Raw genomic sequence first — 27,958 nt, forward strand, 5'->3', positions numbered from 1 at the left:
TATGTAGATGATGATCAAGATCCCCAGCTTCAGAGTGGTGGGCTCTGGGGCCAGTGACTTAACCCCTCTGAGCCTGAGATCCCTCACCTATGACATGAGGATGGTAATAAAGCAGAGCTAAGAATTAAATGACAAAACCAAGTGAAGTGTTTGACCCTGCATTCAGCATGGGGAGCAGAGATGGACTCCCTGAAGAGTAGCTACAGGACAGCCATTCTCAGGAGGGTGTGGGGGTTACTTGGGAATGTGCACTGACCGCCCACCTGCCTTCTGAAGATAGTAGTGTCTGGGCGGAGGCCAAGGTCCCCACCCCGAGCCCACACAGAGAAACAGCACTGGTAGCAGCAGGGGAGATGCCCACATAGCTGTTCTGAGTCCCTGACAAGAAGACCTTTTGCATTGGCCGGCAGCAGGCATGCATCACTAGACTTCGTTCCTAACTTGTCTCATCATGTTCTTGCTGGAGTCACAGGATGTCTAGTACCAGCAGAAGTAATTAAAAATAAACTGGGAGACAGTGAACCGTTTCGACTCTCCCTTCAGCAGTGAGGAGGGCCTGCATGAGCTCTCACCACAGTGACTAGAAATGTCTTCCCCTGTCATGCCACTGACTGACCACGAGAAATGAATGTTCCTGCTATTTTCCCAAGACAGCTGTAGGACTGATCACCCTTGAGAAAATACAGCAACGACACAAACTCACCCAAAACGTTCAGACCAAATGTGACTTTAGTCAGGGAGGGAGGGAACAAAGAAATGTAACCACCCAACCAAGCACTAAGTGAAAAAGCAGTAAGAAACAGGAGCAGCTGGGAACCTTCATAGGAATTTTTAAAAGTCGACTACCTTCATGGACATCCACTCACATTACTTATGGTGAAGAGAGCCAGTACCCAAACTGCATGCCCAGCCCATGTCCATGCCTGATAGACTGACTCCCATCCAGTAGCCAGAGGAAGCGTCTGAGGACAACCAGAGCATGTCATGTCTCTCCTCTGCTCAGGAGCCTGCAATGACTCCCCACTAGCCTTGCAGCACAACCCCACTCCCACTGAGCCAATCACAGGCCAGAGGAGCCGGCCCTGACTTGGCCTACTAGTACCCCACCACCTGTGACACAGCCCCAGCCCACCAGGCTCCTTCTGGCTGCTCTTTATCCAGCTCCTCACACACACACACACACACAACTTCTCCTCATCAGGGCCTTGGAAACTACTGTTCCTCTACCCTTTCCCACCCAGCTCCTCTCCCTACACGCACTCTGCTTGAAGAGGGTTGGTTCCCTTGGCCACCCCATCACTCTGTCTCTGGCCCTTGGTGGTCTCTTCAGAATATGTCTAATTACTGGTCTTCTCACTTTTTATCTGTAATCTGTTATTTGCTCTCTGAGATATCTTTGGAGCTATCATGTCAGTCCCATACTTCAGGGCTCTGGTCCAATAGCCTGGGACACAGAAGGGCTTCAATAAAAATGAACTGCTGCCCACCCCCTCCGCCCCCAGGATGGCTACTCCCTGTTACTTTCCCTGCAAACAGCCCCGTGCCACCCTAAGCCCCCACGTTAAGCTGGTTCTATGGGATAAGGAATGACAGAGCCAGAGTGCAGGTGGGGTGGGAGGAGACTGTTGGGACCACTCCTCTAAGAGCAGTAGGATTTAACTCCTTTCCCAGTTGCCTGTGCTTTCAGGAAAATCCCTGCTCCTCTTAATGGGCTCAAAGGAAGGCAAAAACAGATGGGAGGGGCTTTGTAAAATCATTTGAAAGTCAAGGGGAACAAAGCAGTTTAGGAAAAAAGAAATAACAAAACCTTCCTTACAAATCACTTAAGATTATTTCAGGGCAGGCATTCTTAAAAGGATAAACCCTCAGTCCTCACTCAGCTCAGGAATTCTGCTCTCCAGACTGGCATCTGCTCTCCACTCCCCACCCCAAGAGGAGAGAGGGATTCCTGAGCTTTCCAAAACTACCCCAGAGGTATTGAGGCAGAGCTAAATCCTTCAGCTCCTCCAAGACCACTAGGACCCATCTGGTTGAGGCGTTAGCTCCCAAATTATGCCAAAGGAGGGAGGTAGGGGGCAAAACTCCCAAGAGCTCCATGTGACAGACACCAGATCAAAGAAGATGGATTTCCAACAGTTTTCAAAAGTGTTCCAAAGCCAGGTCCCCAAATCATTTTATGATCAAGTGCCTCCCTTCACCCTCAAACCAAAAGCTGCTTGTGCCTATACCTCCTTGTAGCCCCATCGGGCATCCTTGAAGGACCCTGAGTCTTGGCTATCTCTGAAGGGGCCTCATAGCTACCACCTTCACTTTTGTTCTGGTAAAAAATAAAACACATGATACTCATAACTGAGGCAGCAGTCACATTTGAGGTTGCCCTGTGCTTTCAGAAGAAGAAAATCATTTAGGTAGTACAACCAGACAGCCTCTTTTGAGGCTGCACAACTGGCCCCGTGCTTAACTTTCTGCCTGAGGCCCCAGTGGGCTCTGAGGTCCCCAAATCTCTGACACTGCAGATTCTCCCACACTTGGGGATGGGAAGGCCAAGGAGACAAACCCATGGCCCTGATGACAGAGTCCTCAGTGTGGACAATTCTTTCTCTGACATGAGGGCATTTTGTTGTACTTCTGCCTTCAAGTTGTGTGCATCCTGGTTAAGGGCTCAGCCTGAGTGTTCAACTGCTGGGTTGTCATTTCGGCTCCATCAGATTGGTTATGGAATCCTGAGTCAATTATGTAACCTCTTGCTGTCTCGGTTTCCCCCAGTTTTGAAAACAGGATAGTAACAGTACCTACCTTATGGGGTATCTGTGAGAATTAAGTATACAAGAAGAATTCAGAATGGTACCTGAGAGCATTCAATAAGAATTCATTTTGTTTTATATATTTAAGTACAGGAAATTGGTTTAAAACATTCTCTTATTGATGGAGACCTGGGAAGGGGAAGTAAATTGAGCAACCTGTGTTTCTCATCACAGACTCACATGAAAGACAGATGGTATGGTGACACCTACCACATACAGAAGGGTCTGCACTGCACACCCAGGCAGGGTTTCACAGTTTACCTACAACAGAAGTGAGTTAAGATATGGTCTGTTAGGTGACAGTTGCAGCCAAATCTTTCTCCCTGAAGAATAACAGAGAACAAAATAAGAGATGTGAAACCACAGTGGTGCATTCTGACCCCACAGTGTCAGGGATTCCATGAATTCCATTTTATTTGGATTCAGGGAGTCTCTAGTTTCCTGGGTCTTGGTAAAAGGGGAATCTGATTCTCTCTAGGGTGTCCCCTCTGTTGCTTCAGTGACCCAAAAGACGTGACACTCTGCCATGCACCATGTCACCACCAAAATAGGGTTTGAGGGGCAGTTCCATGTCACATTTATGAAGATCTGACATTCTGGGCACCGGGTGCTGTCCCAGGCTGTGTACCCGCCACTGGCTCTGCTTCTAAACCACCAGATCACAGTGTACTGTGCCCCAGCCCTGGGCAGCACTGAAGGAGAAGTCAGGAGCAAGGAAGGACAGAAACAGCTCATGACAGAAAAGAAAGGGTCGCATCACATTTGGGGAAGAGATACCTACAGCACAGAGAGAAGTATTTGCCATCAACTCTCTTATCACGTGGTTCATCTATTTGAGTAGAACAAAAGCAATGGAAAGGCAGGAAGAACTTGCCATTATCATCTTCTGTTGAATTCAGCCAATGCATACATTTCTGAAGGCATCACAATGACTCTCAACCATGTACTTGCTGGTCTAAATTTCCTCACAGATTCCTTCAGATCAAACGATTGGAAAACATATTCTTAAAAGACCAGATAATGAATATTTCAGACTTTGCAGGTCAGATGGTCTCTGCCACAGCTATTCAACTTTTCAGCAACAGATGATGTGTAATCAAAGGGGTATAACTGTTATAACAATACTTTGTTTACAGATAATAAAATGTTAATGTCATATAATTTTAACAAATCATGAAATATTCTTTTTCTTTAGTAATTTTTTTCCCATTTAAAAATGTGAAAATCATTCCTAACTCAAGAATTCATTTACCTGCCTCCCAAAGCAGGCAGTTGGCCACAGTTTGCCAACCTTTTTTTCAAATCACTAACTTACCATTTTCTTACCTGCCCACTCTGTCTTACGCATCATGGGAGGTAATGACTAATAATTCCATGACCTTTTTCTTTTTTAAAAAAGTTCATTTGGAAGAGCAACTACATAGATGGCAGGCATAGCCATTTTTCTAATTTAAATGTAGAAATGTAGGCAGGTTTATTTCTTGAGCAGAACCTGGAATGAGTCCTGTTCATACTGAAGAGTTCATATTTTATTCCAAGTGTGTAAAGCTGCCACTAAGCCGCTAACCAATGGATATTAGCTAAAAGTAAATGGCATCCAATAAATGGATAAATAATTCCTCATTTCTGCTTCCAGAAATAACACACTGGCAAGGGACACATTGCATAGGCAATCATGATGTCACCTTCATAGACTTAAGGCTAAATCACCATTAATGCCTTCCTTCTTCCAATTCATTCTATAATGTATTTCTAAGCAGTTGCCTTGCACAAGGCCCTGGTTAGGAAGCATTAGAACGTGACAAGCACGAGTGCATCCCACTTCCTTCTGCTTTTCTTTCTTGGAATCTGACCGCTGTACGGTGAGCAAGTCCAGGCTCCTGTACTGAAGAGAGAAGACGCAGTGTGGAGAGGAAGCCCACGGGGAGGAGGACCAAGGCGGCCCCACCAAGCTCACAGACCGACACAGCTTCCTCAGGGACCCCGCCGGACGTCATGGGGAGCAGAACTACCACCTAATTAACCCACAAAATTGAAAGGAACGATAGATTTATTTGCTATTTTAAACCATTAAGTTCGGGGATGTTTCACAGCATTGCTACCATGAGATGATTCTCTTTCCTTTCTCCCTTCACCTTGCTTCTTCAAATAGCTTTCTATTGCTACATAATAAGTGACCACACATGCAGTGGCTTAAAATAGCAAACATTGGTAATATTACAGTGGGTCTGAATGGGGATGGCTTAGCTGAATCTTCTGTTCATCATTTCACAACGCTGCAATCCAGGCATTCATCTGGAAGCTCCAGTGGGGGAGAATCTGCCTCCAAACTCAGCCAGACTGTTGACAGGATTTATTTCCTTGTGACTAACACTGAGGGCCTAGATTTTTGCTGGCTGTTGGCCGGAGGCAGACTGCCCCCAGTTCTTTGACACACAGAGTTCTCCAAACAGCTGCTTACCCATCAAATCAGCAAGGGGAGTCTCCTGCCCTTAGGGAGTGTCCAGTCTCTCTCTTGCTGCTGCTGCTAAGTGGCTTCAGTCGTGTCCGACTCTGTGCGACCCCATAGACAGCAGCCCACCAGGCTCCGCTGTCCCTGGGATTCTCCAGGCAAGAACACTGGAGAGGGTTGCCATTTCCTTCTCCAGCGCATGAAAGTGAAAAGTGAAAGTAAAGTCACTCAATCTTATCCGACTCTTAGCGACCCCATGGACTGCAGCCTACCAGGCTCCTCTGTCCATGGGATTTTCCAGGCAAGAGTACTGGAGTGGGGTGTCATTGTCTTCTCCCGTCTCTCTCTTAGGGGGTTTCAATTAAGTTAGGCCTATTCCTGATAATATTCCTCTTAATTAGCTGAAAATCAACTGGTTTGAGACCTTGATTATATCTGCAAGATTCTCTAACCTTTACCATATTCTATCATTTAAAAACAAGTCACAGGTCCCACCCACACTCTAGGTGAGGCGCTTAAACGGCATAAACATCAGTGGGCAGGAATCATGAGACTACTCTAGGGACTCAATGCCACACTTCTCTGCAGGGACAGGATAGAGTGCATGGTGATGGGACTGGTCAGAGATTCAAAACTTCTCCTTGAGGACTTATTAAACCAAGGAAGATGAAAAAACAGGCCCAGAGGTGATTACAGTGTTGGATTTGAAGCTATACACTTCCCTTATATGGTTCTGAGGGAGTGTGACCTGTAAAACTCAGGTAAAGGCAAGATGGCATCTGGCTAGAGAAGAGAAAGGAAAGTTTATGGCAGGCCTAAGAGAAAGGAACAAACACCTAAAGGCTGGGTGCTCTAGACCGTGCCTGTGTTCATCCAGAGTAGTGGTCCAGAATTCTACACCTGTGGGTATGCAAAGCATTCAAGTGAAGTAAGTGAGAGAAGATAATGGAGCATGATGAAGACCATGGCCAAAAGAACCAGACATCTGCCATCGAAGGGGGCAGCCATTCTCCAATTCCAGTCATTTTTTGCCATATGAGAATATTGACTCCAAAGTGCCATGTGTACATCTTTGTGAAACTAAAACTTTAATATTGTTAATATTACTGTTTTGTCTCCAGATTTTGAAATGATAATCAGTAACTGACAATTTTTTAAACAAAGTATGAGCCAAGAAACACATACCTGTGCACTGGATTTGACTGAGGGAATAGACGCTTGTGGCTGGATGAATCACAAGTTGTAATAAAGACTGCCAGGAGAAATAGCAACAAATTCAGATATACAGATGATACCACTTTAATGGCAAAAAGTGAAGAGGAACTAAACAGCCTCTTGATGAGGGTGAAAGAGGAGAGTGAAAAAGCTGGCTTAAAACTTAACATTCAAAAAACTAAGATCAGGGAATCCATTCCCATAACTTCATGGCAAATAAAAGGGGAAAAAGTGAAAGCAGTAAATAGATTTTCTTTTCTTGGACCCTAAAATTACTGCAGTGGTGACTGCAGCCATGAAATTAAAAGACGCCTGCTCCTTGGAAGGATAGCTATGACAAATCTAGACAGTATATTAAAAAGCAGAGACATCACTTTGCCAACAAAGGTCTGGATAGCCAATTTCCAGTAGGCATGTATGGATGTAAAAAAGGAGGAAAGTGAAGTCGCTCAGTTGTGTCCAACTCTTTGCGACCCCATGGACTGTAGTCCTACCATGCTCCTCCGTCCATGGGACTTTCCAGGCAAGAATACTGGGAGTGGGTTGCCATTTCCTTCTCCAGGAGATCTTCCCGAGACAGGGATTGAACCCGGGTCTCCTGCACTGTAGGTAGACGCTTTACCATCTGAGCCACCAGGAAGTCACATGGATGTGAGAGTTGGACCATAAAGAAACCTGCGCACTGGAGAAATGGTTCATCCGAATTATGGTGCTGGATGGAGGAGACTCTTGAGAGTCCTGTGGACTGCAAGGAGAATAACCAGTCAATCTTAAAGGGAATAAACCCTGAGTATTCATTGGAAGGACTGATGCTGAAGCTCCAATACTTTGGTCACCTTTGCAAAGAGCCGACTCATTGGAAAAGACCATTTTGCTGGGTGAGATTTGAAGGCAGGAGGGGAAGGCAGCGACAGGGAATGAAATGGCTGGATAACATCACTGACTCAGTGGACATTAATTTGAGCAAACTCTGGGAAAAAGCAAGGGAGGACTAAGGACCCTGGCATGCTGCAGTCCACGGGGTCACAAAGAGTTGGACACAACTTACTAACTAAACAACAAAAGGTAAACATAGAGAAGCAAAAGTGGCAGAGCCACTGAGTAACCAAACCCTATCCCTTGGGCTGTTTCTACAGCACTAGTTCCCCAGTGCGGTTTGCCCACTAGTACCATCCATATCACCTGCAAATTTGTTTGAAATGGACGTTCTCAGGCCCCACCAGCCCAACTGAATCAGAATCTCTGGAGCTGGTGTGAGCAATCTGTGTTGGAACAAGCCCTCCAGACGATTCTTATCCTCACTAACGTTTAAGAATCACTATGTTATAGGAATCAGGTTCCAGCCTTAAGATTATTTTACTCTCTCCTGAACCATTTCTTGTTTCTATAATTTTGAAGATAGCAAACAACAGCACAATACAACCCTCCACTAAATACTTAACATTCAAAATAATAGAGAAGGATGACTGCTTAGACATGATGCAGCATCTCACTTTAACACAGTACTAAATCACATTGCATTTTATACAAATTTATTACCTGCACCTTCACAGAGAAGTCACCACGAAGATTAATGCATATGCACATGAATGTCATGGAATGCTCCAGAATGGAGCAGGAGGAGAGGGATCCTGCTATTAATTTCTAATCATAGATTAGAAAGGCCCTCTTGCTACAGAAATAAAGTCTGCCTCTGCTTGATAATACTTCATAAGTAGATCAAACTGCTTCATGGAAGGCTGAAATTTGCAGGACCCTGGTTCCAATTAATCCAAGAAAGCACCTGGCCTGAAGTCAACACTGTTTTTTTGGAAAGATATGTTGAAATTCCTGTTTTGTCTGAAGAGTTACAATTTTGCAGCCTTCATCCTATGCCTCTCCCAGCAAGTAAGGATAGGATGCTTAAATTTCAATATTCCTGGGCTACAGCTATCCATCACATATCACCAAGCAAGAGGGATTCATGTGATTCAGCATATAAATCTCACATGTTAATACATTTGCTATTAATGGAGCTGCTTATTAATAGGCCCATTTACTTCATTCTTTGATTTAAGATGGTCCGAGATAATGTAAATTACCTTTCAACATGCTGTGAGATGTCATGGCCCCTGTGAGCATCTTATTTGATGACATCACACCCACAGCCCCACCATGATGACCAGTGTTGTGCCCCCAGGCTCCGCAGTCACTCGGCCACCCCTTAGGGCTGTGCATTCTTAGGTAGCGGCCATGTGCTCAGCAATGTGCTCTGCGCTGTGGTGGTGCAGGTGTAAACAGGATGCTCCCTCTTCTGCATCCTCCTACATTTATCAGGAATTAACTCTGTCCTCTACCTGTCCCTGGAAATTATCACCTGAAACATCTCACTTAAAATCACTTGTCCAACAGTGAACTTCCATCTTATTCAACTACTGAACTCTAAAGTCAGTGCTTATTGTGAGAGCTGCGTTCAGCCATACTTATTCCTGGATATCCCCCAGGCAGGTGCCCGGCCAGAGGCCCACCGACTCTCAGCAAGCCCAGAACAGCCAGTTTTCCCTCCAGCTTCAGAAATGATGGCTGTCTCTAAGGTTGAGCAACAAGGGAAGGAGACCACATTCTACAAAACACATGCATCTTAAAGCACCAGAGTCGTGCTTGGTGAGGTGAGACGACTGTTACCAAAGACACAGGAGGACCAAGAATGACTAAAAGAACAAGGGATGACAGCTCACAGGGCCTCAAGCATGCATGCTTTCTGGATACAGTTGAGTGCACAGTTGTCATCTGTCTTCTGTTTCTTTTTGCCATGCATGTGGTTAGCTCAATTCCCAGAAATTAAACATACAAAGTGGAAGAAGCAAAACAGACTTGGTCTAAACAGTCTCATGCCCCTACAGAGACAGTCAGAGTAATGCCACTGACACGAAAGATAGAAAAGGGCCTTTGTGATACCTGCAGGCTAGCACCCTCTCTGATGAACCTCTATTTCTTGCTCAGACCTCACCATTTAGCTGAGATAGTGATCACCAGCTACCAATCTACTAACAGGTGTCTACTTGAGGTACTTATTAAAAACATGGAATCCTGGGCCACATCCTCAGAAATTCTGATTCTGTAAGTGTGCAACAGGATCCATAATTTAAAAGCTCTCCACAGGAAATTCAAACTGGCTAACAGCTTGAAGAACCTCTGGGTTAAGGCACTCAAAAGACACCAAAAACACTGATATCTTTCACTGACACCCTAACATATGGGTTTATCAAATAAATAAATGTTAACTTGGAAATGAAAAAAAAAAACTTGAATAGAGAAGAGACAAGCTTTGACAAGGGTAAGGAATGGCACTGGGGGATGAAGAGGAGATTCTGGATGGTAATGAGGGGACAGGAAGGAACTACAGGAACATGGAAACAGAGGAAATGGCTACAAGGCCACATGGTTGCCTTCCACATTCTATAGGTGCTGAGTTCACCAAGCAGCTCTGGCTACCATGGAAAACAAAAACAAAGAGAAGCACTGTCCATGATGGACAAAGCACACCTCACAGTGACTCTTTTCACTCAACATATTAAACACTTCTACATGGGTTTCTTCTCGCTACCAAAAAAGTTTCATTTTGAAAACAAGGAAAGCCATAGTATTCAGTTTTGGTCAACCAGAAAACACCAGGCTGAGAAACCATAGGTCATTATGAAATGAAGTCCACATGGGATACTTATCCATGGGCAAGCTGGAGGTAATAATGCAATAGAGATCCTCCAGAGATGATGGCACCATGGTGCCATCAACATCGCCTTACCTTTCGATCTGGCCAGTTGTACTTGGCAAAGATAGTGTCATAGGTGTCCACTGCCCCATCGGTGACAAGCATGATGGCCTGGCTGCAGATGCTGCCTTGTCCAGTGTGGTTGAACTGTGGAGAGAAATAAGTGCAAACTGAGAAACACCCCAGAGGGTTATGTGTACCCATGAGACTTCGGAAGCATGAGATCTTAGCTTCAGGAAGCCTCTTAACATGATAGTTCATTATGCACCACCAGAAAGAACCTACAGGATAAGGCTTTGCCCACTTATGGATCTTCATATTTACTCTGAGAAATTGCAACTAAATACAGACCACAAAAGAGATTTCCTAAATATACACACAAGGTAGGCAGTGAGATTCTAGGATAGTTAACCTGTCTTACCTTCAAACATGGATAGTGCTTCAAAATATAAGCCCAAAGAAGTTGGCAGAGCAACCTTTTAGAAACACAATTATAGGCAACAGAATACGTGATGAGTAACATCTCTTTCAAAATCTAAATGAATATAGTTTGAATGAGTCTAATGGGTACAGATTGTGCTAAGTAATAAAATCAAGGAGGTTTTGTACACATGGAGAATAAAGTCAGGAGCATGCCAATTCAGAATATACTGTAAGCACCCTTTTTAGGGTTTGTTTTAAACATGTATTTGCTAGCATGTAACACTATATATTATGTATGTTAGTATGTACAGCTTGCCGAAATTCCAAGATTGTGCCCACTGTGGTATTAATTCTGTACTTCAACTTTCAGTTTTACAGAGCATTTCAAAAGTGACCAGTTTTTGTGAGTGGTAGCTTGAGTGACCAGATGATGGCTGTCAGAGGTTTGTGTCCTTCCCTTGAATCACAGGTGAAGAATCCCCTTAATGAATGCTATTAATGCTACAAATTCAAAGTAGTGTCCTTTAAAAACACTACAGTTACATACCAATGAGGAACACACAGAAAGATTTTAACCTTCAGTAGTGAAAACTCCCACCACTACAAACTGTGAAGTTGTTGGGTTTTTTTTTTTTCATTTATTTTAAAATTATTTGCTAAGTGCCCACACAGTGCTGAGGATGAAACAAAGAAAAATTTCTTCCCTCATGTATATATTGTTTGATGAGATACCAAGGTAAAGGAGTAAATTATGTTTTATGTTTGAAAATGGTGATGCAAAATTTTAAAAAAGTAGGGAGATAGAAAATGCAGAGGGGCAACTTTAGAAAATATAGTCTGGGGAGCTATTAATGAGGTGGTAACTTTTGAATAATACCAGAAGGAGGTGAGCATCTGGGGCAAGGGCCTTTCAGAGAGGGCAAAGAGCATATGCACAGGCATGAGTGACAATGTATAGGCATGTTCTATCTACTAACCATGACATGGGGGAAGGATGATGGTCACCCTTGGATTTGCTGCTGACTAATGAACAAAGCTAGTGAAGGTGATGGAATTCCAGTTGAGCTATTTCAAATCCTGAAAGATGAAGCTGTGAAAGTGCTACACTCAATATGCCACCAAATTTGGAAAACTCAGCAGTGGCCACAGGACTGGAAAAGGTCAGTTTTCACTCCAATCCCAAAGAAAGGCAATGCCAAAGAATGCTCAAACTACCGCACAATTGCATTCATCTCACACGCTAGTAAAGTAATGCTCAAAAGTCTCCAAGACAGGATTCAGCAATACGTGAACCATGAACTTCCAGATGTTCAAGCTGGTTTTAGCAAAGGCAGAGGAACCAAAGATCAAATTGCCAACATCAGCTGGATCATTGAAAAAGCAAGAGAATTTCAGAAAAACATCTATTTCTGCTTTATTGACTATGCCAAAGCCTTCGACTGTGTGGATCACAATAAACTGTGGAAAATTCTGAAAGAGATGGGAATTCCAGACCACCTGACCTGCCTCTTGAGAAACCTGTTTGCAGGTCAGGAAGCAACAGTTAGAACGGGACATGGAACAACAGACTGATTCCAAATAGGAAAAGGAGTACATCAAGGCTGTATATTGTCACCCTGCTTATTTAACTTATATGCAGAGTACATCATGAGAAACACTGGGCTGGAAGAAGCACAAGCTGGAATCAAGATTGCCGGGAGAAATATCAATAACCATAGATACGCAGATGACACCACCCTTATGGTCGAAAGTGAAGAGGAACTAAAAAGCCTCTTGATGAAAGTGAAAGAGGAGAGTGAAAAAGTTGACTTAAAGTTCAACATTCGGAAAACTAAGATCACGGCATCTGGTCCCATCACTTCATGGGAAATAGATGGGGAAACAGTGGAAACAGTGTCTCCAAAATCACTGCAGATGGTGATTCCAGCTATGAAATTAAAAGATGCTTACTCCTTGGAAGGAAAATTATGACCAATCTAGATAACATACTAAAAAGCAGAGACCTTTTGCCAGAGACCTTTGCCAACAAAGGTCTGTCTAGTCAAGGCTATGGTTTTTCCAGCGGTTATGTATGGATATGAGAGTTGGACTGTGAAGAAAGCTGAGTACCGAAAAATTGATGCTTTTGAACTGTGGTGTTGGAGAAGACTCTTGAGAGTCCCTTGGACTGCAAGGAGATCCTACCAGTCCATCCTAAAGGAGACCATGGGTGTTCATTGCAAGGACTGATGCTGAAGCTGAAACTCCAGTACTTTGGCCACCTCATGCAAAGAGCTGACTCATTGGAAAAGACCCTGATGGTGGGAGGGATTGGGGGCAGGAGGAGAAGAGGACGACAGAGGATGAGATAGCTGGATGGCATCACTGACTCAATGGACATGAGTTTGAGTAGACTTCGGGAGTTGGTGATGGACAGGGAGGCCTGGTGTGCTGTGATTCATGGGGTCGCAGAGTTGGACACGACTGAGCAACTGAACTGAACTGAATGAACCAGAGCTACCAGAGCACTCACATTGAAGTGGAATGCCCAGTCTCCATGAACTTAGGTTTCTAATGTGGAGTTTGAAGTTGCAGTGACTTTAGAGAAGATTGGATGAATGGATGGATGGATGGAATGGATAGCCTCGTGATCATATTAGGACAGAGTAAAACCAACTCAAAACATGGATGGAATATCATAGTATAGTGGAAAATATTCAATCTTATTTCAGCACCACAAACTGGTGCCTAGTATAAATTCTCTTTTGAGAATATTTTTTCTAGAGACTAGCTTGGTGGTCCAGTGGCTAAGACTCCACACACTCAGTGCACAGGGCCTGGGCTTGACCCCTGGTCAAGACACTAGATCCCACATGCCATACCTAAAAGATCCCAGATGCTGCAACTAAGACCAGGTGCAATCAAATAAAATTTTAAAATAAATAAGTAATAAATAAATATTTTAAAAGAATATCCTTTTCTTCATTTATAAGATGGGAATAACATGCTTATAAGGTTGTTACAGCACAGATTATATGGCCATTATATGCTGGGCTATAAGTATGAACTTACTTAATCTTTACTAGTCTCTGAGGTACATACTATCATTATCCCCATTTGACCAGTGAGGAACAGAGGCACAGAGATTAGCTAACTTGCCCAAAATCACACAGCAACTATCTGCCATAGCCGAGATGTGAACCCAGGCAGTCCAGCTCCAGAATCTATTCTTAGATTCAGTACACTCGACCTATGGCCTCCCAATAAAGAGATGATGCTCCTCAATCTGAAAGCTCCACAAGTGTTCATTTCCTTCTCCTGTTCTTCCTTGTTCTATTCTTTCTAGTGTCCCAGGGTCACATGGCCGACACCAAGGTCACTACCCTGAGAGTGAGTGCTCCTTAAATTCTGTGCTTTTAGAATGTGGCTCACTTTAGTCCTGACCCTCGCAGTCATTCCTGCAACTCTGACTGGGCAGGTGTCCTTAAATTAATAAACACACAAGGCACGTGATACAGTATCAGTAGGTAGAAATATCTGAGAACTAAGACCACTGGACCACAAAACTTTTCACATAACTTCTTTTTTACTGTCTTTATTTTCATAACCTACTATTCTAGAAAACCCATCAACTCTTGAACAAAAAGCATCAAAGGACAATTCATAGCGTGAGACTCTTTGAACCTCTGACCTCAAAATCTTCCCTTGCTGCATCCACCAATTGTAAACTATAATTTAGGATTTATACCCTGTCTTAACCAAGTGTTTTCCCTCTCTTCCGCCCTGAGGACCCACTTTCAGCTAGACTTTCACAGTCTCAATAAATGACTTTGCCCTTTCCACTCTGAGACGTTAAGATTCTATCATAGCACAACAAGAACAAACAGTCTTGCAGCCTTGTCTTATCAACAGGTTGCTCTGGAGATATTCTGGAGAGCCTGAGACTTGACACAGCCTTCATGTCACTGGATAAACCCAGTAATGTGCCACCAAACACAAGTGATCTATTCATTTGACCACAGAGGCTGCAAAAGGGAAAAAATCAGGACACCTCGAGACTGTTGTTCATGTAACTCATTTGAAAACACCCAGGAAAAACTCTCCCAAACAAAAGGCAAGAGGGAAGAGAGGGAAATAAAAATATCTGAATACTGCACACTGGAAGAAGGGGTTGCCCCAAGCTGTTTATTTAAATCCATTACTTTCTTCCATGGCTGAGTTCCTGGTTTTTCTCTGCAGCAATCTGCAGTTGGGAGAATTTTGAAGAATGCAATTAAATTCAAATGCTTTGATGAGTAATATCTCTTCTCTTCATATTTCTCTAGAACTTTTTTTATTGAATAGCGGGAGTGATGAAAGTGTTTTCCATAATAATAACAATGACAAGGGCCTGATGATGAACTACAATTAGCTCAGTGATTCATCAGTTAGCAGCAAAAATTTCAATGCATCCTGACATTTAGAGCATTTGGTTGTGATTAACAGTCTTTGAAATGTCACCAAATTTTATTTAATTGGCTAAGAAAAATTTTTAAAAGGTAATCACTGCAAAGATTGTATTCATCGCCAAAAAAGATAATTGCAGTTGTCACATGACAAGGTAGATGCTAACTACTGTAGCAAACCGGCTCTGTGTTCTTAAGAGAATCTAACGAATGCAGCAGAGATCAATAGCTCGAAGGGTCTTAGAAGTTTATTTGAATGCTCCTTTCAAAGCCATTTGTACAACAACTGCAAGCCTTTAAATCATCTGAGCAAATACTGAAACTGAAATGTAGGTAAATGCAAAACAGAATTAACTTCATTTAGTTATAGTAACTTCTGAACCATTCTAAGCCATAACCACAATTGGCATTTCAATTGTGTGTGTCTAAGAGAGAAAGAGTGTGTGTATTTGTGTTTGTGTGTTCAAGAAATCGCTTTTTATTTCATACTGGCTTGCAAAAGCAGACATAATACACAGGAAGAGAATTATATCACTAAAGGTCATATTGATGAAGTGGAAAATAGCTAAAGCTTCATTTTCATGGGAGATTAACCATCTCTGTGTTTTTCAAAGTGTTTGGCTATTTAAAAGCCCCGTGGCAAGAAATGGGATGGAAATGTTTCTCTCTCTGGGATAAATGTGCACTCAATATGGTGCCAACTGTCAACAAATCTCAGGCAGGGACATTTTGAAACATTTTTGTTCCTTCCATTTCTTACTTTCGGGAATTTACACTCGACCCCTCAGATTCCTGACTGGCCAGACCTCAAACGGCTTTTACTGATAAAGGTAGATCAAACAGGTATGTGGAAGGTTTCCCTGGTTCAAAATTGCTTCTCTCACTAGGATTCAAGGGAAAAAATCCACCATGTATTGGTGATTTTCTGGTTCTTGGAGGTATTGGAAATACTACACCCTCTTAAAGGATAAAAAAACTATCATGCCTGAAGGGGTGCCTGGGGAGCTGTGAGTTCTACAAATTCTATCCTGAGGTTATAGCATGATGCAGAGAGTTCCTGGGTCAATAATTTGAGTGCTGGTATAGACATATTTTAAAAGGTCTGTTCACTGTAGGACTGCTAAGGCCCCTAGTAGCAAATGAATTGTGAGTCTCCAAAAGGAGGATGGCATCCCACACCTTGACCACAACACCTATGTTGGAGCCTTGAAGCAGACAGCATTCCACTTGGCATTCCAGGGGATCACTGGCTTAGGAGAGTTTTAAAATAAATTTGGTAAATGAAAGGCATGGGGAGAGGAAAAAGTACCAGGGCAAGGAAAAGAAGAGAGGGGGATGAAGGGAAGCAGATATTCCTGAGGATTTGGGCAGGAAGTAGGACCAAAGCATTAAGAGTAGGAGCTGTTTCTAGAAATCTCAGGCAGCCCTGCAAAAGTTGAGGCTGCCTAATGTCTCTGTGGTCATGGTGATGGCACTTCCTACCCAACCCAGCATGACTGGGAGGGAGCTGGGTGCCACTGCCTCATGCTGAATCCTCAACCCCCATCCAGCATGGCCAGATTCATGACATGTGACGTACATAGCCATACAGGGCCCCACACTTGGTTGAACACTCTGGTATCACTCTCCTAAAATTCTTATTTACTTTTGAACAAGCACCTGCATTGTCATTTTGCACTGGGCTTCATAAATTAAGTGACCAGTGTTGGGTCTATCCCTAGCCTCATTTTAAAGATGAGGAAAATAAAGGTAAAACCAAGCAGAATTTTTTCAAGGTCACACAGCAAGCTCTGAGTGAGTCAGGCTTCTCAGCCCAACCTGCCTGACTCCAGAAGCCACAAACTTCAACACAACAAGCATCTCCGAACTCTCTACTCCTTCAACACCTCTGTCAAATATCAGGAAAACAGAAATCTGCAAGGTACATTTCCAAGCAAGGGACTCCCACCCCCATCTCAGAGTAGTCTCCCTCTGCACTAAACACCAGGTTTTTTGAAATAAAGATAGCCAGTTTCCCAAATGTGGCAAGTCCCTTCAATATCACCCTCTAGAAAAAACCTGCTAAGCTGTGGAGATCAGCATCTCCAAGCTCTACAAAGGTGCCTATTCAGGGTTCAAAGTGTTAGTCACTCAGCTGTGTGTGACTCTTTGCAATCCCATGGACTGTAGCCTGCCAGGCTCCTCTCTCCATGGAATTCTCCAGGAAAGAATACTGAAGTCAGTATCCACACTGTTCTCTCCACACTGTGGCTCTGGATCTTCCCCAGCCAGGAAATGAACTCAAGTCTCCTGCATTGCAGGCAGATTCTTTACCATCTGAGCTATGTCAAAAGCTATCCAAGATTCAAAGTAGAATTTAAAGATGTAGCTTGGTCCTTGGCTCTGATCAGTCATATTTATTAATTACTAATACATTGTTAATAGGTATGTGCTGTCCCAAACACTGAGTTGTCCATAAATGCTAATTATCTGTAGCCAGGTGAGTAGGAAGGGCCTCCAGTTTGTATGACGGAAGCTGAAATGACACCCTCCCTCCTTATTTTTCACTGTATTTTCACTGATACACAATAGTAGCTCCGGACCGGGATGTAAATAGCCTTCTATGTGCCAACAGATATTATTGGTAGAAAAAGAGTATAGAATGAGGACCTATCCTTGGCTTGAGAGCCACTGTAGCTTAGTGGTAGAAACTCAAATCATGGAGTCAGACATAACTGACCACCAAAACAAGCCACGCAGTGCTAGGTGAATTCTCACCTGGAAAGTGACGGCTGGTAGCCTGCAGAGCTACCTGGAGGAGAAGCCTTTGAATATCCAGCTGCTCTCCCAGCTCCTGTGGAACTTCAACATAGCTGTCACCCCATTCAGGGCTTACTTGCTCTCAGCTCCACCCCATATTTTTTTCCTGAAAATCACATTTCCCAGACTGGGCAATAGTTTTGACAAGTTTTGTCTTCAGGTGAATACTGAAGGACTCAAGGGAGAGGCCAAGGTATTTCTTAGCCATTTCTCCTTTTCTCTCTGCTTTGGGGGCCTGGGCATTTTCCAGCAATGGCAGCATCGCCTCCAAGGCACTAGTTTCCACAGGACAGGCCCTTCCCTGGCATTCCAGCTCCGGCTGAGCAGGCCCCTCAGTGGTTTTGTTCTGCTCTGGACGGCCACAGTGATGAGGCTCTGATGGCAGCCCTCCCTCCTGTGGTCCTTCCCGACCCAGAGGGGAGCTGCCTCCTGCTGGTGTTAATCCATGTATTGGTTCACTCTCTGTTTGATTTCTCAGCTTTTCCATCCCCTGTGCAACCAACTTCCTGCGTTCAACTCCTGCTGTTTGAAATACCTAGAGTAGCTTCTATTTTTCTGCTTCTTAACATCTAAATCACTACCTCCTTGGTCCAAAGCCACCACTGTGTGTCAGTCAGATAACAGCCTTCCTGCTATTGTCTTTGTTTATCAATAGAGCAGCCAGCGGATGCTGCTGAAATCCAGGTTGGACTCTGTCATTCTCTGCTCAGACTCCAGTGACTTTCCATCCCACACAGAGCAAAAGCCAAAGTCCTCCCTGTGTCTACTAGGCGCCACATGCTGCTGCTGCCTCTGCGACCTCATTTCCTAGTACACTTTCTTTCCTACTTGCTCTTGTCATGATGGTCTCCTTGTTGTACCATAGATATGCCCTTCCTCAGGGCCTCTGCTTTTGCTACTCCTCTTGTTGAAAACTTGTTTCTCAAGATACCATAGAGCTGCTCCTTCACTTCCTTCAGGTCTGCACTCCAACATCACCTAACCAGAGAGCTCTTCCCTAGCCAGAGAACTCTTGACCTCATTGTATGAAGGAACAAGCCCTTATCATTTTGGAACAGTAGAATTATTGTTCTCCGTAAGACTACTCATTTCATGTGTCTCCCGTCATTAGAACTTGGGTCAGCAAACTTCTTCTGTAAAGAGCCATATAGTAACTATTTTTTACAGGCCATATGGTATCTATTGAAAATAATCAACTCTGCCACTGTAGTACAAGAACAGCCATAGATTATACGTAGTCAGGTGGGCATGTCTGTGCTCCAATAAGACATTATTTACAAAAACAAGATGGAGGCTGATTTTTCTCTGGGGACATAATTTGCAGACTTTTTCACTAGGATGTCAGGGCCATTAAGGCAAATACTTAGTCTATTCTGTTCACTGGTATACTATTCCCAGTGCCTGACATTTAAAAAGCATGCAACCTATAGTAGTTAAATAAATAATAGAGAGTCTGCATTAATATAGACAGTTATTTATTTTCCTACTGCCCTCCCACAGTAAAAAGAACACAGAAGTCGCATGATGTTTTAGCTTAACACAATTGCATTCAAGGGGCAGAATCACCAGTTCCAAATTCCACAACATATTTCACAGGATGTTAATAGGTGCTATTAATATTTGAAATTCTCTGTTCAGCAAAGCAGGAGAGATAGCAGGTGCAGTGGGGTTTGTTTTTGCAGTACTTACTGAAGCCCCCAGTGTGCGCCGCATATTGTGCATCTCCAGGGGGACAAGAGGAAGGTTGGGATAGATAGCGCCTGTAACACTCCCTAAACACAGCACACAGAAGGCCTTCTTCCTCTGAACATTACCACAGGCAGGGATTCAGTGTGACTCACAATAAGGAATCCACTCCATGAAGAAACCGAGAGTTTCTCCAATGGAAAGAAATCTGTGGTAGATGGTGCTCTATTATTGAGACACTGACGGCCTCAGAGTCAATGACAGTGGCAGATGAGTCCCCTGACCAGACTGTACCATCGACTCTGCCCAGCAGGGGGTTGGGACGGCCTCCCAAGTTGGACCTGGCTCCCCAGCCTTACCCTCTTATCTTATGCCTGGCTAACAATAATTCTGGCCCATGAAAATCCCATCTATTCTCTTAGAGGAGAGAAAGGGAAATCAAAGAGGCGCTTACATCACTGAGAATGTTGAAGGCTTCATTCAGAGCTATATCCAGCATTCCGATTCCTTTGGCAAAAAGTTTGTCCAGATGCTCCCTGAAGTGCTGAAACAACAAAGCAAAAAAATCCATTAGCATCTGTCTTGTTATATGAAATACCAACCCTGAATGAACAAGCACATGCCAAGGCAAAACCCATGATTCTCAGGCCCCAATGGGCACAATTTAGTTTCTGCCTTCCAAATTCAAAACATAAGAACTTAATATAAAATTTACCTTCCATATGTATTTTTTTTAGCTTTGATTACAATTTAGGGGAAAGAAAGTTAAGATTTTGGTGAAAAGTTTATAATTTGTTGAAAATTTCTGCCTCCCTCTCCAGTTTCATCTCCTGTGACTCTCCACTCTTCCAGGGAGTGCTATGAGCTCCACCTTCCCTTCCCTTCCCCTACTTCCCACTCAATCATTCTTTAAGACTCCATACATACTCCCCCTCCACTGGGAGCACACTCTCCATCCATCTTCTGTCTTCCTCTTATCTACTTCTGTCTTATCTACTTCTGTCTTATCTACTCAGGGCGTGTCCGTTTAATCACTCACCCCTTCTTGCCCTAGAAAGCCTTCCCAGAACACCCACCCCTGAGTGTGTGGAATGCTTCCTTGCAAGCCCGGGCTGCCATACCAGGCTCAGATCCACCATGCACTTAGCACTCCAGGTATATAGTCACCTGATTAGATTCTGTCCCCACTCAAGACTATGATGTTTCTAAGACAGGGCACGTCTGATGGTCTTTTGTTTTCCACATTTACCACATTTCTGATACATATAATTGGCGCTCAAAAGCCACCTCCAAAGAGCCAAAAGTGAAAGTGAAAGTCACTCAGTTGTGTCCGACTCTTTGCGACCCCATGGAATTCTCCAGGCCAGAATACTGGAGTGGGTAGCTGTTCTTTTCTCCAGGGGCTCTTCCCAACCCAGGGATCAAACCCAGGTCTCCCGCATTGTAGGCAGATTCTTTACCAGCTGAGCCACAAGGGAAGCCCCCAAAGAGCCAAAGAGTGAGGCTAAAGACTGGATCACAACATGAGACCCATGCCTGTGGGAGGTAGATCCAGGCAACAAATACAGAAGGCTTCGAGGAACAGGCAGATGGGAAGGAGGCTCTTTAGGAGCAGCTCCAGGCCTTTCCACTATGTCAGTTCCACAGAAGCCCAGCATCAGCTGGAAAATAAAGGGAACAAAGAAACTGATTGTGAAACACAAACATCTCCGATATCCAAAAAGAGACAGGAGCGGGTCCAGGCCTCTGCCCAGGTACATGGGAATGTACATGATGGTCAATGGCCCAAAGCCCATGTTGACAGCAGCACAGTACTTGGCAACACTTTCCAACTGACCCAACCCAAAACCATTTGTTTTCTACTGAAATGAATTATTCTGTTCACAAAGGCATCCAACCCTTGTCTGCTGGGGAAACAGCTGGAGAAGTCACTAAAGACGCTAGGAGGAAGAGGGACAAGAGGGGTGGGTTAGGGAAAAGGCGTGCTAGTGACTTCCTGGCCTAGGAGTGGTTTCACTTCTCCTACTGTGCCTGCGACCCAACAGTACTCCAAGGATGCCATCAGAAATCACATGGTGACGCCCACTCATAATGTGTCTGCCTTGGGACTCTGAAAGTGATCAAAGCCATCATAGACACTGATCCTAGGATATGACTTACAGTTCTAAGATGCTGTTCTGCCTGGAGCTCTGGTCATCAGGATGGGCTGCAGATTTGCTGGCAAACTGGATTGGAAAGCTTGAGTGGGATCTTTAGGGCAATCAGCTTTAATGACATCCAAGCTGAACATGAATCAAGGCTGGATGTGAAGCTGGTAAATCACCCTGGAGATACGCATAACACCACAAGACCTTTCCCCGGGCCACCCCTCCCTCATAGCAACCACACTGTGACGCTCACCAGAGCAGCCTTGGTTCTGGAAGCCTGCTCGATGTTAGGTTCTGAACAAAAACCAGTCAACTGTGTCCACATAACAACCCTGTGAAGTTCCATCATTCCACTCTGCAGAGAGTAAGACTGAGGTCCAGTATTGCACCTAAATTCACATACCTCCAAGCTGCCTGGCCCAGGTTCTATCCAGGTCAGTTTCAGCTGCTCTAATTCTCTCCTTTCTACTACACACTCACTGCTGTTAATTTTGTGTGTGTGTGCGGTGGGAGAGGGGGTAACCTGAATGCCAGGCACTGGCTATGAACTCGGCTGAGACCTGGCCAGTGCGTCTCCAGCAGGCCTGCTCTTAGTCTCTGCACTCAACCGAATCTACAAGTGATTATCAAGTGGCAGGCGGAGGGTCAGGGAACTAGGCAAACGGCACAGCCAGGAACCAAGTTTCCTGCTTCTCTATTCTTGCTGCCCTTGACTGGCAGCAGGATGCCAAACTCATGGCATAGCCTCTATGAGCTCTCAGTGGATAAACCCAGAAATTTGACTGAATCTAGGAAGCTTATGGGTCCCACTGTGGGTAGGTAAGTAGTCAGAGCAAATCAGTCTGCCTTCTCCGAGAAACTCCACCCTTGAAAACCTGACTTGTGAGTGAGTGGTGGCCACCAAGAAGACTTAGGTTTGGTAAGTGTCACCCAAGGTGGACCCAACACATCTTATAGGACACAAAGCAGGATGGCAGGCCGATCACACAAACTGTGGAAAGTGTGTTCTTTAACCAGACCCAGGTTCACATCACACTGGCTGGACTCTGCCTCGACAGGTTAGTTCTATTCATCTGATATCATTTCTGTCAACTGCATTTAGTTGTGCTCAGTCACACAAGTTTACACAGGACTTTTTTTTTTTATAACATAGCAATTTTTCTTTTAATCCTTGTGTAGCTGCATGTCATGTGCAGAATGATGTTTCAGGCAATGGCTGCTTTTATTGTTGGACACTTAAGAGCAAAATGCAATAACATGTCATGGAATTCCCCTCAATTTGCTATTATAACAAGGTCAATTGTGATTTTGTTTCTTCCTGATAGAAACTGAGCTCCTACATGAAATAGAAAAAAATATTTCTTTATGTTAAAGGTTTCTAAATGATGTCACAGATGAAGGATTCTTTGTTTTTTCCTCCCGGTCCTCTCTCTCACATTCAAACCCCCTTTCCTCCTACTCCACAACCTAAACAACTCAACTTCATCATCCTAGTCAACCAGCCTCTGCATTTAACCCTCAGTCCAACCGTCCTCCAAAGTGGGGACAGGGGGTCCTGCCTTCCAGGGAACTATCTCCTGTGATGTGACCTCCACTAAGAGCTGCTCTGCCCCTTACAGTAGTCATGAGCTACGTGTAGCTGTTAATATTAAATTTAATTAAAATTACCTAAAATTAAAAACTCAGTTCCTTGATCACACAAGCCACATGTCAAGTTCTTGACAGCCCCTTGTGGCTAGTGGTCATTGGACTGGACTGTGAAGATTAAATAATATCTCCATCATTGCCTAAAGTTGTGTTGGATAATACTAACCTGGAGACACAAGAGCTAGACTAGTCCTTCCTCCTTACCAATCCATCGCCTAATGGTGAGTCAGAGGAAACTCTAAGGCCAGTGGGTATGTATGATTTCTCCTATGCAGAATTCTTTTCCCTTCTGCTGATTTTCCCTCTTTCCCAACACCCCATAATTTATATGAATTGAACAGTGCTAACATCTCTCTCCTTCCCCAATCAAGGGTTGGCCCCCCTGATCAGCCCTGTTCAATGGGTGAATTCTATCCCATCAGCCATAGTTGGGCTTCTCCTGAAACATGATAAGGAAGATTCTTTCTCCATTGAGATTACTGAGAAGTCAGTGCTGCCAGCAGCCACGAAGCCACTGCACAGGAAGAGCTCATCGGAACAAAGGTAACAGCCAAGGAGAACAGAGCCCACAGTGCAAGGGGGCAAGACAGAGTCACGGCAGCGTGACATGAGCCCCTAAATCCAGCCATGCTTACTTTTCTCGGGTAAGTAAGCCAACAAATTTGATTCTTTGCCTGACTAGATGTAGATGTAGCTATATTGGGGCTACTCAATTCAAAGGACCTTGATGACCATGCCCATCACATAACCCTGACTGAGGCAATATATCCCCAAAGACCTCCCTGCGTTACAATGGCCTTTCTCACCTCATCTATGCCCCCTCTTTCCTCTTCTTAATCACTGTCATTTCATTGCCTGATTTACACATTATCTGAGTGCCCATGTGGACAGAGCCAGGCGCTTCGCACACAGCACACTCCTAGTGCACACGGATGGAACAGCCATGGCCTTCCCTCCCCATGGCCTGGACTAATTTCTTGAAGATGAACTCTAGTTGTGTGCATTCCAAGGGTAGTGTCCGAAAGGGAACAAAGGGGCCTGGCTGAATGTCCTGTAGCCTCCCGAACAGATTTTTAAAATCTATTCTCAGGTATGGCTGCTTACTGTAAGACCAAAAATGTTTATATTTAATGCAATCATATTATATGAATACTTGTATGTTAGCAACCAGTAGATAGACCCTATGGACTCTGCAAGAATAAAACTGAATTAGGATCCAGGAGACTGAGCCCTAGTTTTGGTTAGACTGCTTACCAGCTATGATATCCCAAGACAAGTAGCTTTGGTTCTCAGGCCTCAGTTTTGCTACCTATGAAACGGGGGTGAGAAAATTTCTGTGTATTTGGTAAAAAATGAGAGCATCCATGCCTTAGAGCAGTAGGCAGGAGCCAGGTGGCTTGAAGTCCAATTTCCACTCTGCCATTCACCCTCCCTCTATAAGCCTTAGTAAGATACTTCCTTCATCGATGCCTTCTTTTCTGACTTAATTCAAAAGGCATCAAGCTGACTTCTCACTATTATTACAGGAAAAAAGAAGACATCTGAAAGAACCATGATGACAGAAACATGTGAACATCTTTTAATTTCATATATGCTAAAAGAAATACTTGAAAAAAAAATCCTACAAAACTTTATGCCTCAAACACCTATGCCAACTTCCTGGTTTGCAACTTTACAATCTAACCCACCTTGAAAAATGATTCATTTCACCTTAAAGGGCTAAGTTTTATTAAGTGGAGAGACATGCGGTTGATTTTACTGACACCGAGGACTGAGTGTCTTCTAGAGCAAGCTACTGAAGGACAGTATTTGGCTCAAAATTAGCTGAGCCAGGAAACCGGTCCTCAACAACTGTGCCAAGAGGTGGCTAGTTTCCATTATTTTTCTAAATTAAAATAAACAATTTATTGGGAATGGTGACAGTTCCATTTTATTATTAAACTTCAATAAAGGAGGAGGAGGGTGGCTTTTTATCTTTGCTTCAGGCGCTCATGCAGCATATGCTGCTGTCCGGGAGAAGGCCTCCCTTCCAAAGCAATTAGCGCAGCTTAACGCCTGGGGAGATGAACCAGCACGAGTGCCGCGGCTGCCTACGCCCGGATGCCAGCAGGCACAGCGAGGCCGCTTATCTCTGCGAAACAGTCACACATCCAGGCCAGCGGAAGGTCCTGTCGACACAACCCTCGCTCTCCACCAGCATTTGATTTAGTTGAATCAATCCTGATAACTCTGGGATAATAGTGATCATGTTTTTTCCTATGTAATTATAATGAATGTCTGAGTCCTCCCAATTAAGAGCAAGGGATTAATATAAGAAGTGGACATCAGGAGACAAAACAATCCCACATCCACGGAGTTGATGAGAGTCGGTGGTCCTGACTGGGGTTACTTGGGGGAAAGGCTAACAGCTACCTATCAGTGATGCCCATCCAGGTCACTGGAGTTCAGCAGACCTGTATTTTGTGCCCGTTACACCTGGACAAGGGATGCTGCAGCCACGCGAAGGCTTTCAGAAACTGCCTCACCCAATTCCTCCAAAGGCAGCCAATGCTGGCTGGATGGTAACTGTATACTGGGCACTGGGTACTTTTCATCCATAACTGCACTCCATCTTCCTAAACACCCCTAAAAGGTACTATTAGGTTCCTATTTAACACACAGGCAAATGGAGTCTTCGAATGGTGAAATATTTGTCCAGGATGGCAGAGCAAAGTATGAGGAAGGTAGGTTTCAAAGTGCAGAGCCCCATATTTAAATTCATATCCAGTCAGCCCTTCCCAATGCACAAGGTACAGCTCTTGTCATCCCTGATGATGCAGCATACACAGCCCTAGGGATCTCACACAGGCCTGGTTTCAGGGGCACGAGACGGATGCAGCCACACAGGGCCCCTTGTTCAAAGGACCTGTGCTTGGTTTAACACTGTGCTGTCACTGCCTTGAAATTCTTAATAATCTTACTGTGGAATCTATTTTTTTTTAAATGAGATCCAGTGGAACAAGATTACGCATGTGAGCAAAGAAGATACGGGAAGTGTGCAGGCCCCTGTTCCTTGCTGTCTGGGTTACACCTAGCATCTGGCAGTGCCCATGGAGTACAAAATTCTGATGGACAGCTACAAAGCAGGTGTTCCTCAAACGTGCCTGGCTATGTTAGGCTGTTTTGTACTGTGGTCATCAGATGACAGACTAAAATTAAGGAGCTAAAGGTAAGAGTGCCCTGTGGAAGCTCTCCAATCTTCAGTTCTATCAGTAACAAGACATGGTACCACTCACCTTCTCCTAAAATAGTGATACTGCTCACATCAACATAAAATCAGCCTGAATTAAATAAGCAGTGTCCCAGGGATCATGACTGCCTCATTCTGATGTCAAACTCCTCATGGAAATTTCCAAACATGCCTTCACACATCTCAATGGTCCCATTACTATTGAGCTCTAAACCCAAACCACAGAAGCCCATTTGCCAGAGACCCAGATGGCCTCCATACCTGATACTAGGCCACAAGATGATTTCATATAAATATGGCCTCTTCATCATGATATAATTCCTCCTGGCAACCAACCCTCCTTCACCCTCATCTCTGGAATAATTCTCTCATGCACCAGTGAAGTCTGAGAAATTCCTTGGCTGAATTTTACACAATCTTTTGGGAATATATGTCATGGATCTATGGCATGAGTGCTCAAGCCAAGGGTGGCATACAGAAAGCATCTAATAAACACTGCGACTGTCAGTATCACCTTGCCTTGTCTTGGGAATGCTCTCTCTACTAGGCCTCAAATGATCCCCATGGACCACCTATTTTCTAGAAACCTTTTTCTATCATTTGTTAGGGGCACATTGTGATTTTTTCCCCTGGGGAAAGCTCCCCTGTGTTTTCTATCTCTTCACTACACGTGTTTCCCTTCTACATGCTGGAGAGAGAAGCACTTTGTACACTTCTTATGACACCACTGTCTCAAAGTGAATCAGACTGTGATTAGATCTGGTGGGGAAGACAGACTGCGAGATGGTGTTTCTCAAATGTGAAAACACAATGACCCAAAAAAACTGATATTAAAGAGGTAGGTCCAGATGTTTGCCATTTGGGGGAAAAAGTACAGACCTGACAGAACTCTGTCTGAGTCAGTCCCCGTTTGTCCTTAATGTTGTATATTACAAACTGAGGTGTCTGAAGGTAGCAGATGGTTAACGCTAGTGCCAAATTAGAGACCAGATCTCCTGGATGTGAACAATGAGTACTAATTCATACGAGGAAGTCGGCTGCACTATAACTACATTTCAATGGCAGAAGCACTTACTGTCCCATGTTAAAATGATGCGGATGAGCCCAGAACTGATGATTCTCTGTGACGTGAAAATATCTGAAGTGGAACTGGTGCCTCCACCGAAGCTTTGCACAGCGGGACAAGGCAGGGTTCAGGAGGACTCCCTGCTGATCTTATCAGTTCACCATCCTCCTTGTGAGGGCCCTGAGGGAGCCAGCTTTGAGAATCTTCTAGCGACTGAGGAAAGTCACAGTCCAAATGCTACTTATACAGAAGTGCCTGCTTTGTGTCTCTCCTGACAAGATGCCATGTGTGTAAACAGGCAGATCTCACCCTTCA

General features: G+C 44.2%; 1 protein-coding gene across 1 annotated transcript in view; it reads right to left on the reverse strand.

The window, feature by feature from the left end:
- The window catches only part of CACNA2D3 (calcium voltage-gated channel auxiliary subunit alpha2delta 3), an 838,234-nt gene that overhangs the window by 355,974 nt on the left and 454,302 nt on the right, over nt 1-27,958 (reverse strand). Inside the window, exons 10-11 of the mRNA XM_065935331.1 lie at nt 20,009-20,098; nt 10,256-10,369 (exon numbers count right to left, since the gene is read on the reverse strand). Of these exons, the coding sequence (XP_065791403.1) occupies nt 10,256-10,369; nt 20,009-20,098 (204 nt within the window). The remainder of the gene's footprint in view (nt 1-10,255; nt 10,370-20,008; nt 20,099-27,958) is intronic.

Source organism: Muntiacus reevesi, chromosome 4 (assembly GCF_963930625.1).
Source record: "Muntiacus reevesi chromosome 4, mMunRee1.1, whole genome shotgun sequence".
In the NCBI taxonomy this organism is placed as follows: Eukaryota; Metazoa; Chordata; class Mammalia; order Artiodactyla; family Cervidae; genus Muntiacus; species Muntiacus reevesi.